We start from the raw sequence: 17,936 nt of genomic DNA, 5'->3' as shown, positions 1-17,936 counted from the left end.
AAGAGATAACAGGACTTTTACCAACAGTAAGTGCAAGACTCTTTCTTGTAAAAGCCATTTCTTTTACCAAGCCCTTCAGACTTGAGATGTGAAAGGCCTGGAAACTGTTCTGGCCACTTCCACTGTTTCTATTTCAGCTATCCAGAGAGAAGTAATTAAAATGTTGTAGTGTGGTCCACAACTTACCATGAAAATCTCAATGTTCTCACGTGGCAATATTTATTCTGCATTCAGAAATATTTTTGAAGTGCCAGAACCAAAATATTTTACTGCACTCATTGCTCTTACACATGTTCTTCTATCTAAGTAGAGCACACAAAAGTGAGATTATTTCTGCGTGGCAACAGCTGGGACAGAAAGCATCATGGAGTCCAACAAACGTTTCAAGATTCTGGCTCACTTTCACAGAGTAAATAAGACTTCACTACTTTCCATCCTCACTGCAGTCAGCAGAACAAGATTCATATCAGAACAAATACCCCTTTGCAAGCAGTTTTAATATAATGTGTTACTGTATGAATGGAAAGTCCTGCAATATAGATAGATGTTCTGCTTTTACTTTGCTGTTGGGATGCTAACCTCCCACAGATGAGTCTGGTGGACAGACGGGAGAAAGGATATGGTAAGCTGTCACAGCCAGATTCATTGAATCTCATTTATAATTTGATTGTTCTTCCTTTTTTTCACCTCTCATTGCTTATTCTGAAATTAAAAAGCACCCAAATGGGACACAACCCATGGAAGTAAACTGCAGAAATAAAAAACATATAGGAAAGATGAAGTATTTGCATACTTTTGCACATACTATGAAATATATACTGTGTTCTTACAATTTCACTTTTTGAAAAAAAAAAAAAAAAAAAGCGGCACAGGAATGATCACGGGATATGGCAAAGCATCCCCTGCTTTCTCCTCCGCTATTTGCATTGCTTACCTTCATTAACTGCATGAGGCTTAATAATGCAACAAGTACAGTTTGTGAATTTTGCACTGTTGACTGGTCCATGACCTCCACTGGAGGGAAAAAACAACTCCAGCTCCTGAAAACAACAGTAATTTAACACATTTAGTTTTATCTAGCTACATACATCAATACATCAACTTTTACCATCAGTATCCACAGTCACAGAAAATAAACCTTAATTACGGATTTTTGTGCTAAAAACTTTTCCCCTACAATATTCTCCCAAACATATCTTTCTGGCAACATTACTACAATCATAAAACCACATTTTGAATATTTCTTGCAATTTTTTCTTTTCCACATCTACAATGCAATCTATTTCCATTCAGAGCACTCAAAATGCTGCTGCCACAATCATTTGGCAGAGGTGTTCCCAGTTTTCTGAATTCTCTCTTTCCTCAGCATCTTTCCCAAATCAACTCCCAGATAGACACATCATTGCTTCCCTTTTTTCACACCATTTTTCTTCCACATGAGCAAAAATGCAACGAGCACCCAGTTGTTCTATATACAAAACTGACCTCCAACCTACCCGCTTACAACTATTTTTTCCTTTTGTTTTAAACAACTAAACTTCGTCTAAAATTGTTGACTCCCTTCTCATGACTTACTGACCACCCCCTCCCCCCCTTTTTTTTTTGTCTTAGTGAATGGAAGCTGATGAACTCAATTGCTCTGATTTCTGGGATGAATCAAAAGAACCTCTTTACCTCCAATTACTTCCTTTCTTCCTGCCATTGCTATTCAAGCATCATGAAGCTTGGGTCTTAGACCATACTGGGGTAAGCCTGACATCCAAGCTTTTTTCCTCAGTGATATTTTTTTACTGTTCACTGCCAGCTTCATGCTTTTTTCCATACCATTTATTCACATAGCTTACACAATCTGCCAATAAACATTAGCCAAACGCTCAAGACACGGATTCCATTTAAGACCTATTGGTCAAATTAAGTAAGAGAATTGATGGATTTCAATTTAAGGGAAATAATATGCTGGAGATACTACTACTGAATCTATCTGAATTTTTTGTGTAACAGTACCAACGCTAAAGGCCATTTCCTGGAATTGTCTCATTTAATTTACTAGCTCAATTCAGATGGAATTCAGACTTAACTATCTCTAAGTCTTTACCTCATGGCATTCAGACAATTCCTGTAATCCTGACTTGAACAATTATACAATTTTAACTAATGGATCTTCCAACGGAAGGGAAAGTGTGCTTTGTTTTTCTCCTAGCAAATGATCTACAATTTAAGTTTGCATATCTGAGGCAAAAGAGTTAGTTTCTTACATCCATCTTCTGATGACATGCTGCATGATTCAAAGACCTTGTCCCACTCTGTTAACCAATGCTTGCTCTAAAAGCAGCAGCCAGGAAAAGGCAGCAAAATATTTAAAACATTTAACACTTTCTTTTTCCTCTTAAGAGCCAGAAGAGTAAAGTAAATATGTAATGCTGAAGGACTAGGATAATGAAATGCCAAACAAAAACCAAGTGGTGCCTTAAAAAGAAAATATTTTTAATTTATGCCTAATGTAAACAATTCCCCCAATTTGGCCTGCAGAAAGAGGGACGCCACCTTGCAGTAAACTAGAGGGCTACTTTCAGTTATCATTTAGCCCCAGAATAGAACAATGCAGTCTTCTTCTCTAACTGTTTAGTTCACAATACATTCCTTAGAGGTGGCTGGGACTTTGGTTTTCTTTCAGAAGAGTTTGTTTAGGTCCCTCTATCTTATATTTCTTTCTTTTCAGGGAAGCTTCTGCAAGCTGCAGCCAGCTAGTTTCCATGGCAGCTGCAATACAACCACGTAAGACTGGACCTACTAAATTAAAATAGGCACAGGGCTGCTAAATTCAAAATTTCAGCGGATTTATCAGAGATTGGTATCAGTAACACCACAAAGATGCACACACCTGCAGAAGTTCAGCAATATAATAGTTTCCGTCAAAAGTATACTGCTGATAAGTGAGGCCTTCAAACTGCATTTTAAAAATAATAAAATGCAAGAACAAGCTTAAGACAAAACAATTAAATTTCTAGTCAAAATCTCATGCTAAAAGATGCTTTCTCCTACGTTCTCAGTTCAAAAGCTGGCATAGCTGTCGTGGCAATACACAGGAACAAAGAGAAACATTTTGTATATGAAGGCATCTGGCTATTTAATCTGAACTACAAAGACTTTTGTGACTAAAAGAAGTCACTTCACCAGAGATCAATTTCATCCAAACTCTTTCCAAATACATACCATCTCCACCAAACTTGCCATCAGAAAAAGTACGTCAGGTCCTGAACGTGATTTCTTGTCAAAACCAGGGACATGCAAAGAGGCCCTGCAGGCCAGGCTGGTCTAGAGCTAAGGTACCATGGTGCAATACCAAATAACTGTTAGGTAAACTTTGTTCTAGCCATTGCTTATCAGCATATCTACCCCACATCGATGCACACGAATAGGCACACAAGTTTTGTAGAAATGCTGGTAATATCTATCACCCAGCCCCAGGGTTTTTTCTTAACACTAACAAAAGACACAGACTGCAAACAAAGCAAAAGAGAACCAAACTTGTCGATGCCAGGCCCACCTTTCAAAACACAAAATGATATAAAATGGCCTGTCTTCATAAATACACATTATGAACAATAACAGCAGAGAAAAGTGGGCTGCAGGCGGAAGACTAGTGAGGACTGTGGAGGAGAACAAGTAAGTGAAATGCAGAAGATGTTAAAAATGACCGGGCATGCCCTCCTGATCAAAGTGCCCAAGACTTCCCTTTGTGACAGATATAAACATGATTTCTCTTTCCAGACAGTTTATTTTTCCATGCTAAGAAGGAGCCACAAAGAATACCTAAACTAATTCTGAACTCAAATGGGAAAAAAGGAGGAATTCCTGACCCAGCTGTTACTAAATAATGTTAGTAAGAAAACTAGTTAATAAACCCAGCCAAAAACTTACTTGTGCAGCTGAAGCAACTGAATCTGGGCCATGAGCTGCATTTCTTATGCCATCGTGTCCGAAGTTTGCTCTGATGCTGTCTGGTTCATCAGTTCTAGCCACTGCAGAGTTTGCAGGCCCCAGTAATGTTTTCCACTTACAAACTGCATCATCTCCCAAGATTTCCATAGCAACAACGGGACCACTCGTTATAAAATGGAGAAGCTCACTGCAAAACAGAAACAGCATATGGTGATACAGGCTATAAATTAAAGCCAACAAAAACATACTATCCAGTGGAGATGCTCAGAACTCAAATCAGCAAGGCCTTGAGCAACCTCATCTAACTTTGAAATTGTCCCTGCTTTGGGGAGGAGGTTGGACTAGGTCATGTGCAAAGTCTCCCTTCTTATTATGGTTGTAGAAAAATAATCAGATAACACAAACTAATTTCAGCTACTGTGTAGTATGCTGGATTTCAAAATAAATTTTAAAAGATCAGTACTGGCAATGGTGAAAAGGCCCCCTGCTTGTGATTTTTCTGACAGAAATCATTCCTAAGCATCTCTCTTCTGCACAAGTGACTTTCAGGATCCTTACATCTGCCCTGTGGATGTTCCTCACTGACACAACCCCAGTGCTGCTGTTAGGATGGAGTGCTTCACTTGCCTGGCCTCTGTGCATGCCAAGTCAATGCTTGCCCAGCCAAAATCCAAAGCAGGAGAGGAGGGAGAAGTAAGATTTGGAAAGTTTGGGAGGAAGGGGGGACTTAAACACAAATAAATTATCACATTCTGTCATAAGCAGAAATCGTCTCATTTTGGTGGAATGAATATGAGAAAGGAGAAGAGATTGTCAGGAGCAGCTTGCCTCCTATCCTGACCATCTCACAAGAAAAGCAACCACCCAAAATTGGAAACCCAGATGTTCTATTCAAAAGAGAAAGAAAAAAACCTCACAGCTATAATTCTGTATCTTTACAGAATATGCATAATGACAGTCCTGTCTTTTCACTGTGTAGTCTGGACAGAACCAACAAAGAAGAAAGTTTATTCAATGCTTTTTGTACTATGATTTTAAAAAGGCTTTACACAATTATACTTGTGGACATGCATGCTTCTCCATCCATCCTTTTCCTAATGATCACTTGTGCAGATCAGTGGGCATGACAGAAGACTACTAGCTCTTTGCTAAAGGAAAAATACTAAAACTATGAAGAGTTACATAAACATGAAGTATCTGCAGGGAAAAGCTACTGGATACTACTAAAACTCATGTTCTTTTCTTGAGAGACTGCTTCTTTAGGATACAGTTATATGGTTTATGCATATATATATCCAAGAAGGAAACTGATTTCCACAATGCTCTTTACTGTGCAGTCTAACTCTGAATATTAAATACATTTATTTTATAAATTAAATTCTTTAATATGAAAAATGTTATTTTCCAAAATATAGTTATTGTGTTTTTTTTGTTTGTTTGTTTTTTACTATTCACCAAACTTGCATTGACTAGTGAACTGTGAACTTGCAAATTAAATCTGAAAGTACTCTTTACAGACAAGCAATAAAATGGTAAATATAAATGGGTTGCAGATTTTACATTTCACCAGCTTGAAGACTTTTGCTCTATTTGATTTATAACTATTTGTTTATAAATTAGAGAAAAGTCCTGTACAGACTATCTAGCTGATAGGACTGCAGGATGGGAGACCAGGTACATCACAGAGGACAAAAGCTCATGGATCCTCAGATAGCTACCATCAGTGTAGATAGATATCTGTGAAATAACACCACAGGCAAAACTCTTGCTTATTTATCAACATATTCAAGCAGACTTAGTCTGTGAAGAAAAGGCAATTCTAAATCTTCTTCTGATCTCCAAAGTGGTCAGGCATAGCCTGGAGTCACGTCTCAGTGAAGGACTTGGGTTTGGACCCAAAATAAATCAGTTGCTGTTGCAAAAAAACAGTCCCCTGATATCTTCAGGCCGTAAAAGTGAGAGTTAAAACCGTGGATGGCTGGAATAAGGATCTGTCCCTGGAGGAAGATTAACAGTGTGCATACTTTGCAAAGAGCTCCGCTCAACTAAAGACAAGCTCTGATGTTCCCATGGTCTTGCAGTGACAAATACAGCAAAGAAATCATGTGCATTCAATAAATACAAATGTCAAGCTGAAAATGATATACCTACTTATAAAAAGGTTTTGATTGATGGTCTACGTAGAAATCCACCGCTTCTTTTCTGGAAGAATAAAAAGATACATATACATATATGCATGTATGTACATATAAAAACCCCTGAAAGCCACAAACTATCATTCATCAACATGTTTCTACAGGTAATGTCTTCCCAAGATGGACAGCTTGTCGAGCGTTCATGCCCAGTACCAGAAACTACATTTAACTTTCTGTCATATTTAGCATGGCTAGAGGTGTAGTTGACTTCTCCTTACGAGCCTGTTCTGGAAAGGAAGTAATCACTGAAGCCCATAAACACGGATTTTCAGGGTCACTGATGGTCCCCACATTCTCAGGTTGGAAAATAAACGCAGCAGAGACACCCTCTTGATAAGCCATTCACAGTTACATGGCTTTCATCTTTCAGCTCTGTTTCAGTGTGTAAGCTAGCTAATTAGGTCTAGGTTTAAAACATAAATAAACAATTTATCTGCTTCACTGGAATTTATTTCCTTATTGAGGCTAGTGTTTGATTACACCAAGCACAACAGAATATTGCATAACCTTGTTTCTACTCAGTATCCACAAAAGTTACAAATAACATAGGCAGCACAATGTCCTCCATATTAAACAATGCTTTCTCCTATCTTTCCCACTTGAAAACTCAATTTGGTCTTGCACTTCTCCTTGGGGAAAACACCAGTTACTACACACTGCCATCTCCCATAGCTAGGGGTTTCTGTAATGAGGAGGGCTCCTCATCTTGTCAGGTAAATAAAGGCCAGCAAGCATACACAGTATGTTTGTGCTCCAGCTGCTACCTTGTCTCACTACCTAAGCACCCAGTTAGCACAGCACATGCTGCTGCAGGCTAAATGCCAGAATATTCATCACTCAAACCGGGCGGTGGCCCTCTCCAAGCTCTGCATTGTCATAGCCATGCTGCTAGCAGTGTTCTGCTCAGCTAGCAGGACTACACAAGTTTCAGGGACCACAGGGCTGACCCACTTTCCATCCACCAGTGGGCATGCCATTCTTTGGCTTTGCAGCTTACACCTGCTGCAGCTAGCCAGTCTACTCTCCTCCCTGCTTTTTCCCCAGCTGCTTCCCATGTTTAACTCTTGCTACATCCACTGCTTTCTCTGCATGGCAACAGCTAGAAGAATCCACAAGGGTTTTCAAATCTAGCCCTGTTATTTTGCACCTGGAAGTTCAAAATTCCAGTTTGGAAGTGCAGGCTTGGTCTTGGCTTGCTCCAGGTGTGTACAATCCTGGCATGTACCACGTTCTGAAGTTGGAATTTGTGGAGAAGGACAAGGTCTGCAGGTGGACTGGCAGATGAAAGCAAGCAATATTGCCCACCCTTAGTCTGGGTACAAATCTCACAATCAAAGCAGAGATGCAGGGAGACTGAAAGAGTCCCATCTGGAAAATCGTTTTTACCTACAAATACAGTCTTCTGAAATTTTCTGGTCTTCATGATCTTGCTCACTTTGAGCAGCCCCCTTTACCAAAAGAAATGACCTGCATGTATTCCAAATAACAGACTCAAAATCTGAACAAAGTCACAATACTTTCATCTGCAGTGCAACTTTTCACATCTTTCTCCATTTGCAGTCCAGACTAAAGCCTGATATTACCAGAGGGAAAAAAATAAAAAAATAAAAAAAATAAAGAAGAATCTAAAAATATTTAAACCTTCTTAACCTTCACAAAGATTTGAAGAGCCTCAACTTTTTTTTTTTTTTTTTTTACTTTTTTTTTTTTTTCGACTAAATGACTGCCTGCACATTGGAAGTGAATAGTTTCTGGTTTGTTACTTTCAGTTCCATGTAAGTATGGGCCATTCAAAATTCAAAAGATTTTCATTGAGTACACAGATAACATGCTTTCCTTCCATTTCATAACTCGGGCAGTGACACTGTTCAAAAATGACGCTAGTCACAGGAATTCTTGCAATCCCAAGCTTCAAACATATACTCTGAAAATTAGTTGAGTTATTGCTTCCAAATCACTATTTCATCAGAGTATCCTCTTCTGAAACTAATTCACTGAATAACTTTGGAAAGCAAATGGGAAAAAATATGCATTACTCAGTATTATAATTTCTGAATATGAGGAAATATTTGAGGGATGTTTTTCTGAAACAAATGGAGCTCTACTACTCAGTTAAGTATTCCTATTTTAAGAAATACAAAATTGCAATTGTGCTGTATAACAGCTCCTTCTTCATTTCATCTCACTCGTTATTTCTCTGCTTATAAAGAAAACAGTGTTAATGTGGGAATAATAGACTCAGCAGACTCAACTGAGATATGATTAACTTAGGTGACTAGAGAGCTGACCTATCAAAGCAGGTGCCTGCCCTCACTTTTATATCTTGGCTACAATTTTTACAGAAGTCATGAATCAAGTTAACAGGGATTGCCAGATAAATGTCAGTAATAATTTCTTTACAGAGAGCAATAGATGGTGAGGGTTTGAGCAAGCATGACAGATCTTCTCACGGGGAGAAGACTTTGGCAAAGCCTTGGTTTTATCATTTTAAAATGACATAGTCATAAGAAACAGAGTATATGGTATGCAGAGAAACCACAAACTCTCATATAGTATTTAAATATATCCAGTATTGCAGCTCAATCTGGTGCTTATTAATCATTATTTTCAATTTTATAAGACAAGCAGGGATTTTTAAAATAGCAATGGGCAATAAAAGTTTAAATCTCCAAGTTTCCATTTCCTTCAAGTCACACGACTTGGCTCAACAGTTCTTCAAGTTCTCAGAAACAGAAATAAAGAACCGCCCAACACTTCAGGATCAAATATCTCAGATTGCAGGAGAGCAAGCCAAAAAATGCTAGCTTGAAAGACATTGTGAATTGCAAATTGGTGTTACAAACCTGAACTCATGAACGGGAGTTGTTTGAGGGAGGATCTGGGACCAGAATCAAACACTGCAGCAGATGAACACAGAGTCAGGAGGAGGGAGTCACATAGTTGTTTTATCAGTATTTCAAAAAGCCAAAGAAGTTTTGAGCTGGGGCAAAATTGCTCCTGACCTTACATAGAAACCATAAAACCCCATGAAAATGATATTATTTAATACGGATAGCCTTTCTTTTGAGATAGATGTTATATATCAACAGGTTTGGCAAAGCAACAACTGAGAAATTGTACAGTAACCTTGAAGAATTCTTCTAGGGTAAATTAACCATCTGTGTTCTTTCCTCTGCAAAATGCTTTCTCATATTCCTGTGGCTGAATGAGACAGGTGGAGAGCAGCAAAGGGTGGGGAAAAGTAGAAAGATGCATGAGTAAACTATGTTCAACCTTGCATTGAGATCAAAAGATCACTTGCTTTGCCTGGGACTTTTAGTCATTAAAAAGCAAACAAGGTTGTAGGAGCAGAAATTAAGGTGATGGATTGACTAAGAGTGAAGAAACCAACTCCTTTTAAGACAAGTGCATTATAATCAGCAGTATGGTTTGTATCAGGAAGCCATGAGGTGAGCACATACAGACATGTGGGTAATAAACACTACTGAATTGCTGAAGTAATGCTAATCACCTTGGATTCATCCAGAGACATTCTATATTTAATCACCCATACTCATTTGCACAGAACTTTGTAATACTTAGCTTAATTTTCTACATGCTTTCAGAAACCTACACATGATTATGAAACAGATGAGTCTTCCCTTTATTACTCACTGGAATGGATTTAACGTGTGGAACAACATGGGATAGCTACAGAGAATGGCCTTAAATGCACAAATAGTATTTAGATAAAGTAGAGCTGACCTAAAAAATTCCTTACCTTGAAAGCATCATCATTTTGGCCTTAGTTATTGTAAATCCCGCATTAATAATGATATCTACTAACTCTCCAATCTTGGGGGTTGCATCAGGTTTAATCAAAGCCAGCGTTCTGGAAAAAAAAAAGAAAAAAAAGAAAGAAGAGAGACAGTCAACACTTCTTTCCTTAAAGCTTTTAGTGTGCATGTCGAGTTTATATTCAGACAGAAAAACATCACATCAAAGAGAGAAATTCTGCCACAGTTAAGCATCCCAGCCCCAGTGTCTCATCAATTTCCACGCTGTACTTGGATGCCTGTGCAAGACATTATTCTGATAAGAATGAGCTTTGCACATTACAATTTCTGCGGCTTCCTAAGCCAAGTCAGCCCACAGTGTTCCACCAGTAATCGCTATTTGCTGGCTTCTTCCCTCACTCCGAGAGCAAACAATCTAGCCGCTTCTTGAAGTGGTGTGTACCTCTATTCCACAGTAACAGCTACCTTTCCTACCCCGAACTCGGAGCAACTGTTTCACAATCAACACTTGAAGTTTGCTGCTTCTCTTTCAGACTTGAGGAATTCCTTGCATGCTGAAAACTTGTCTGTTTTTTGACATTCTTCCCACAGAATCCACATAATTTAACACCTAAATTGCTTTTTAAGTGCAATTTGTCTGAGAGATTTTATTCAGGGATTTCAGTTGCAAGGATCCAAGGAAACATCTAAAGCTGGTAACTTCACAGTCTCACAACTGGGTCTTTAACAACAGATAGAAAAGGACTGTTTCCTGGTGCACAAAAGGTATGAGGTATATTCAGTCAGAAGGAAGTATGATGTATTTATCAAATTTCTGAAGCACATCTCTCTCCTGCTGTAAGGGTAGATAGTTTCTCTGTGCTCCCCACTCCCTGCTCTGAGTTAGAGCACAACTCATTTGTTTCCTTCTCTCTCCTTAACCTTGCTCAGCTCCCTATGTAAATCATTACATACATAAAAAGCTGTTAAACTTCTCTCTCTAAAAATATTACTTAAACATGTGCCTCTTGCATAAAACTCAAAGTGAAATGATTGTTTTATTATTACTTTTTAAATATTTGGAGGTCCCAGTGAGAAGAGGATCAAATTGTGCTCAGCACAGTTCATACACTTCATGATATTATACGGTTGGAATGTCAAATGGCTGACACTGTTAACAGACACAATAAAAGGTTAACAAGGGAGGTATTACATCTCTTTTACTGACTGACAGCTATATTCTAAGGGAGACCAATCCAAAAATCTCTACACTCTCCCCCGCATCTTTGTTTCCAAGTACATCCTGTCTTCTCAATAATTATCTTTTTATACTGTACATCCCCAAGGCTAGGACTGTTTTATTAGCGTGCTTTGCATTGGACCAAGTACACACATTATTAATCAAAAATAACACGCACAAAAAGAAGGTCTGTAAAATGGCATTTTCTATTTGCATTCATCTTGTGGTGAGTCAGCTTCAAATGTGCTCAGCTTACAAATCAACAGATGATTTATTCAGCCCTGTATCTCTGAGACTCCATGTCTCCAACAATCCTAAAGAGCTCTTTCCATCTTTTACACTGTTTCCAATAACAAAGGCTATCCAAGTTAGATTTTTTTATTGCAGTACTTCCATAAACGGAAGGTAAATAACTGCAAATTTCTCATTTTATTTACCAGCATAGCACAGAAAGCAACCTTTAGGTTTGCAGCAACATATTCTAGTGAGAGCAAATATGCTGAGGCTACAGGAGACGGATGAACTTTCACTACACTTACTTTGAACCTCAAGTGACACGAGATTGTCAGATGCTTTGGGAATAGACTGACTATCCTACAGCAAATGTAAAGGAAGGGAGATGTCAGGGCCAAGAAATGGAAAGTGGGAAATCTGAATGCATTTAACATTTCATCTGAAAGCAAGGGAGAGGCATAGATGACCTCCACGGCTCAGAAACAAACACAGATTCCCTCAACCATCAGAAAACTACTTTACACAGATCAGCATAAGGCCCAGATCTGTTGGGAAAAGTAACCCAAAAGGCTTGTGGACTAAGGGTGCAGGCAGTTACCAGAAATTGCATTAGAGTAGTCAGCTGAACCTATGCTTTAGTCCATCAGTGTAAACCAAAACTAGTTTAGCCTTGTCTTCAGACCAGGAAAGGCTGACCTCTGGCCACCGTTCAGGAAAGTGTACTATCATAATTCATTTGGCCCAGACTGCTCAACACCTTTCCCAACGACATCACAGCTCCACTTCATTTTGCGACGCTTTATATGACAGGATGTGCCATGTGAATCAAGGCACATGACGGAGAGCAGTTGTGTGCTAGACTGATGTGTGCACACAATCACACAAGGCATGATATGCACCCTGCCATAAGAGGCTCTCAACTTTCTCGTTTACCGTGAACACCAAGGATCAAATCACTGGAATAAGATCTCCAGTGCACTTTGCATTTCCCTGAGGAACTTTTTTAAAATCTATGTTATTACACAGGCTGTTCAGCACAGACTGCTAATACTAGAAATAAACTGACCCTTACTTTTCTAATTTTAAGCTTTCCAGTAAAACTGTAATTCCTTGCAATATGTAATGAAGCATTACATTATCAAGTAATTTCCCTAGAAGACTAATAAATACTGCATTGAGCAACTCTTGTATTATCTTTCTCTAGCATTGGTGTATAAGCTGTAACATTTCAGTATGAGCTTTTCAGAGACACACAGAGTAAGAAAAAGCATAACTCAGGGTGCTGAAGACTGTTTCTGAGATTGAATTTTGATTCATGTGCCCTATTTTTAGTTTTAATTAGCAATATGTTTTTATGGTTTGACGTGATGCAGTCTGCAAAGTACTTTTGAAACAGTTTTATGTCTAGGAACAAAGGAGAAAGAATTAAGCATGTTTACTTACATTTTCAGAAGGACTGGATGACAGTACTCCAGTGAGTACTGAAAAAACAGAAGATGGGGAGTGATCAAAGGAATGGTGCACAACCCATGATGTGGCTTGTGAGATCTACTTATTTGTAATAATAAGACTGTTACATGTACAGTAGTTTATGTCTTGTAGGGGATGAACCACTAATTATGTCAATGACTGGAAGCATATTACTAGCATATCCGATCATAAAAGAATTTGAGTATTTTTGGTTGAGACACAAGCTTTCTCATACAATTTTCAAAAATGCAGGTATTAACTGAGCGTAGTCTGCTTAGAGAGGACACACTATTCAGACCAATTTTTACTTCAGGTTACAACCACCTGGGATCACAACTGGAGGACCACAGAAACAGAAATCACTTTTTACACTGGTGTTTCCTTATACAGTACGCTCTAAGTAAGCATGTGCTTACTTACCCATCTTAGCCATGGTTTGTGATCCTTTCTGTACAATGCACTGGGATGTGAGTGGGAAGAAAAACAATCAAATATGGCTGTTTTTAAAAATTGACTCAAGACAGAAGAAAAATAAGTGTAATGATCTGAAACTACATTGAATTGTCATTGAACTGTCATTGAATTGTCATTAGCCTAAATAAAGAAAGGGCCTGTGTAAAAACTGGTCTCTTAATACATCTGTTTTGTGCCTGATGTACCTAGAGTCACATTTGCTTGCTTTTCTGACAAAAACAGAGGCCCTTAATTCAACAATCTCTCTCTCTCTCTCTCTTTTTTTTAAATGTACATTTCTCTTGTCTCCCTTATAGGCCTTTTCTGACCCTGTCTCCATGCATATGCAGTGACCAAAGACTGTACCTCCAAAATCGAAATAATCTACAGGTAGTCTTGTACAGCACAAACGCAAAAAAAAGACAGGGAAATGTTTCTCCTCATACAACATCCACAAAATCATCAGTAGAATTCCAACTACAAATTATCTTTAGGAACTATTATGTATTGCATTACTCTTACTGTATCTATTTAACTATTGGTCTAATAGCTGCTGTAAAGGCTGCTAAGTCCAGGCCAAAAAGACAAACATCCCATATGCAACCATTTTGCCCAAGGACTCCTTCACTATGACCCTGTTTACCCAGTGAAAGCTAGCTTCTGTGAAGAAAGCAGATTTTGAGGATCCCTTGCCTGTTTAAGACGCCTTTCACTGTGTTCCCCTAGGCCATTCTGAATATGTAACACCACTTGCATATCTATGTTATCTTTCAGTGGACATTCCTAAAATGTTTTCCAAACAGCTGACATGTCATAAATTCCCTCCTTCCTTTTGTAGCGCAGTATAAAACCTCACCCACTCTCCCAGGACCACCTCACTGCCACAACTCTGGTGTTGCTGACTATGCAGCATTGCTGTAGACACATATAGCTTCCCTGACGAGAAGAACGTGCCATTTTATCACAAGCTACTTTTTCTTGGTTTAACTGCATCAGCACCAAGGCTAATGTTAGTTTAGGCAGAGCTGAAAATATGCAGCTATAAAAAGTTACATTGATATAAAAACCATAAACAAGACAGATGCAATCTACCCAAGGCTGCAATGAGGCACACTGAGAGCAGTAACACATACAGAAGCCCTCCTTTGGTATTCTCTACCTGCTTTGCTACTCTTCCACCATTCCCAACACCAGTTTGAAGAAAAAGTACCTGAATAACTCCCTTTGGAAACTTATTATGGCAGTCATTTCCAAGGCAATGTTGTTGTGAGGTTAAGACTAAGAAGAGTGTTAAAACTTGCAGCTCTTCCTGTGTGCCCAGTTATTTACACTTCTTCAAAAAGAGCTCAAAATAAGCCCACATAGTTGGAGGGAACAAGCAGCTAGCTGAATAGGGCTCCCTGGAACATCATACCTAAGAAAATATCCTGTACTCTTTTCAAAAAACAGCTGGAACAAATTATATAAATTATAAAAAATTCTAATTTGCAAATTCAGAAATTACCTGCAGTACAATCAAATCAGATTTAAATTCCTTGTAAAGTAATCTTGTTGTCATTTTATTAAGTCTCTCATGATATTTTTATTCTTGGATGGGCTCTTAATGTCCTTCCCAAAGCAAGTCTTTCAAACAAAAAGAGACAAGGAGTCTTACCTTTACCCGTTATAAATGAAATTTGTCTTAACAAACAAGCCTGAAGATTTTATTGACATTGCCACTCTACTCTTCCTGTCCTCATGACACATTTCGGGAAATGCTGAAAACATTCTCAGGAAAAACAAACAAATAAACAAACAAACAAACAACAACAACAAAAACATATCCACGGTGGGAGAAGCAATGGAGAATGGGAATGGGACTCTCTCATTCCTGTTCCTACTGTTTTCAGTTACTACTAATAATACAGAGTAGATCTGTTTGGTAAGGTGCTAGGTTTGTGCACAGACTCCAGAGACGGATGATAGTTTTGCAAGATTCAGGACTTCCAAGCGCAGCATGCATCATGGTTACCACACCAATACTGCCTCAAGAGAATCCGCAAATCACAATACTGTTGCTGCCTGTCTTGGGGGGAGTAACAAAGCTGAACTGGAGCCCTTGTTTTCCTCCTCAGCCTCTTCTCTATTGAAAGACCTGGAGGAGGCAGCACTTGACACCACGGATAAGCCTAGCCTGGAAGACTTATCACATGGGAGGGACAATCATGTGTTTGCCTACAAGCAGGGAAAACTTTGCTTCCCTCCAGCCATGAGTATGCCAGCTCACTTCAAACTGCATGCTCACTTCAAACTGTGAGTAATTCATCTTCTCGCCCCAATAAAGAAATCTTATCTCATTTCCAGCAAAGAAAAACTACTTTGAATCCCCAGCTACAAAAAAAAGATTTCAAAACCCATGTTTTCGTACCTCTCTTTGCGGCTCCCCAGCTTGCGTGCTGTATATTGATCTCCATAGTCCACTAAGGAAAGATGGCGAGAAAAAACGGTAATTTTGTTGCCCACAAATAAATCCTCAAGGTGTAAGCTCTCATACTTGGTGCGCTTCAGAAAGGTGCGATGGTTCTTCACATCATACTGCAGAGAAAAGAAGAGTAAGATTTATCGTAGCAAGAGACCTAAGCTGTAGGCAAACTCAACATAATTTTTACTCTACTTTCAGAAATTTCCATGGTACGGTGAGATTTAATCTGATCACTAAATTGATTTAATTCCTAACCATTTGAACTTGCATGTGTACTGGGAATGCCTAGGAGATTAAAACCTGATTAAATTTTTTTTCCATTTAAATAGTCTCAGGGTGACAGCTGTCTTTGCATTTTTTATTTTACCATTTGCTTGTGCTAATTCAAACTGTGATAAATGGTTCACGTGCCTATGGATATCTCTGCCCAGTCTCACTGAGAATTTCCCCCTAGCAGATCTGTGCCGTTTCACAGGCCAACGGCTCATACCAGTAATGACCATGATGCACACTGTCTGTGGCAAGTCCCCTCTTCAGGGCATTGTTCCAGTGATACTACGCTTTATTTGACTGCATAAGACTCTGAATTAGGGATGGATGGATGGCTGCAGCACTAGGTTGAGAAGTTCTCACTGCCTAGAGCTGCAACCTCAAATGCCTGTCAAGACAATTCAGCTTTGTATCATCTTTCTCAGCAAATAGCAAGATGGTAATGTGCAGTTTTCTGGGTGGGCTGGCAAAGCACAAAAGAGAACCTGATGAACACTTTCTTCTCCACTCCATGTAAACATTACAGATCCCCTCAGTTCCCTGGAGAAATGGAATCCTACGAAAGGAAAATTTTTGTCCTCTTCAGGCTCAACTTCTCCCTTTCTGTTTTCATTTATGTACACTGTCCTCCATTGCAATGGTATATAAACTAGAACAGCATTAAAAGAAAACTTCATTCCTGCAAGCCTTGGAGAAAAAAAATAAATCAGTAAAATTACATACTCCATGTTCTGAAATGTTTGAATTAATCTCCTGTTTTAGGCTTGAGCTAGATGAATTGTGAGCTTTTCCGGAACAGCTAAAACTTCAGAGATCAGAGAATATAAACTATTTGGATGCTTCCTTCTGCTGAGGCAGAATTACAAGAAAGAATCCTTCCCTGCTGAAATATCTTCAGCCCTCTCCAATCCTACTACATGTCCTTCGGTTACAAGCATAGGGGTAAATGAAACCATAACATACTGAAAAAAAAATAATTTGAATTCAGCTACTTGTTTTTTCCTAGACTTGGCCAGGAATCCTATTAACTGAATTGAACATTAAAATTCTTCAACATCTTGACTAAAAACCTGAACATTTCCTTGGTTATTTCACTGACAGTTGCTAGAAAGGCACCCTCCCCAGCTTTTTCTCTCTTCACAAGCAGAAGATGAAGACAGGAAAAGAAACGAGAGATATCTATCTGTGTTAAAGAATTATTTAGAATGGAATTTTGGATCTGTTTAAAAGACCTTTTTATAATGCAAATGATAAACTGCAACAAGAACAGCTGTAAGGCAGATTTGATTGTTTTTTTTTGTTGTTTTGTTTTGTTTTTTTCCCTTCTCTCATGTACATGTACAGGTTAATTATCCAAAATAAAGTAGTTCTCTGCTAAGTACATGTTCTTTTTAAAGACTTCTGTCTTTTTTCGAAAATCTTCTGTAGAAAGAAAAGTTGTTCAGGCTTTAGGAATTTCCTATGAGAGTTATTAACTACAGAAAACTTGGACAGTTGGGCGCATCTCTGTCAAGACATCCAGTCTGATCACAACAGTTGCTTGCTGTCCTTGGACAAAAACCTGTGCTGCTTTCTAATAGCTGCAAAGCAAGCTGGATACTTGTCACATTATTCCCACTGCAATTTTCCTTCCCAGGAATAACCAAGATATGAAGGACTAAAAAAGAAAAGAAAAGCTGAGGATTTCACATAACATAAGCCTTCAGTAGCTCCATTCCACCCTCAGCTGAGGTGTGTGATAAAGGAGAGCTATCACTGCAACAGCAGGAAAGGTGATCTCTCTACCAGTATCTCTTAAGCATGGAGAAGCTGGCTCACATCCATTACCTCCCTTCTCCTAAAGCATATTAGAGGTAAGGGTGAGTAACCGTCATATCTTGGGAAGACACCAAAAGATGCAGAAGAATTTGGCAGTA

General features: G+C 38.7%; 1 protein-coding gene across 3 annotated transcripts in view; it reads right to left on the bottom strand.

Moving 5' to 3' along the window:
- NME7 (NME/NM23 family member 7) overlaps positions 1-17,936 on the bottom strand; it is a 94,422-nt gene that overhangs the window by 55,973 nt on the left and 20,513 nt on the right. For all 3 annotated transcript variants that reach the window (XM_035314924.1, XM_035314923.1, XM_035314925.1), the window contains 5 exons: positions 15,697-15,863; positions 9,898-10,008; positions 6,094-6,144; positions 3,922-4,129; positions 935-1,040 (listed from right to left, as the gene is read on the bottom strand). In XM_035314924.1, coding sequence (XP_035170815.1) covers positions 935-1,040; positions 3,922-4,129; positions 6,094-6,144; positions 9,898-10,008; positions 15,697-15,863 — 643 coding nt within the window. The remainder of the gene's footprint in view (positions 1-934; positions 1,041-3,921; positions 4,130-6,093; positions 6,145-9,897; positions 10,009-15,696; positions 15,864-17,936) is intronic.

The sequence above is a fragment of the Oxyura jamaicensis genome, chromosome 1, assembly GCF_011077185.1.
Source record: "Oxyura jamaicensis isolate SHBP4307 breed ruddy duck chromosome 1, BPBGC_Ojam_1.0, whole genome shotgun sequence".
Taxonomy (NCBI): Eukaryota; Metazoa; Chordata; class Aves; order Anseriformes; family Anatidae; genus Oxyura; species Oxyura jamaicensis.
Note: the sequence above shows the minus strand (reverse complement) of the source record. Positions and strands in the feature narration are given on the sequence as shown.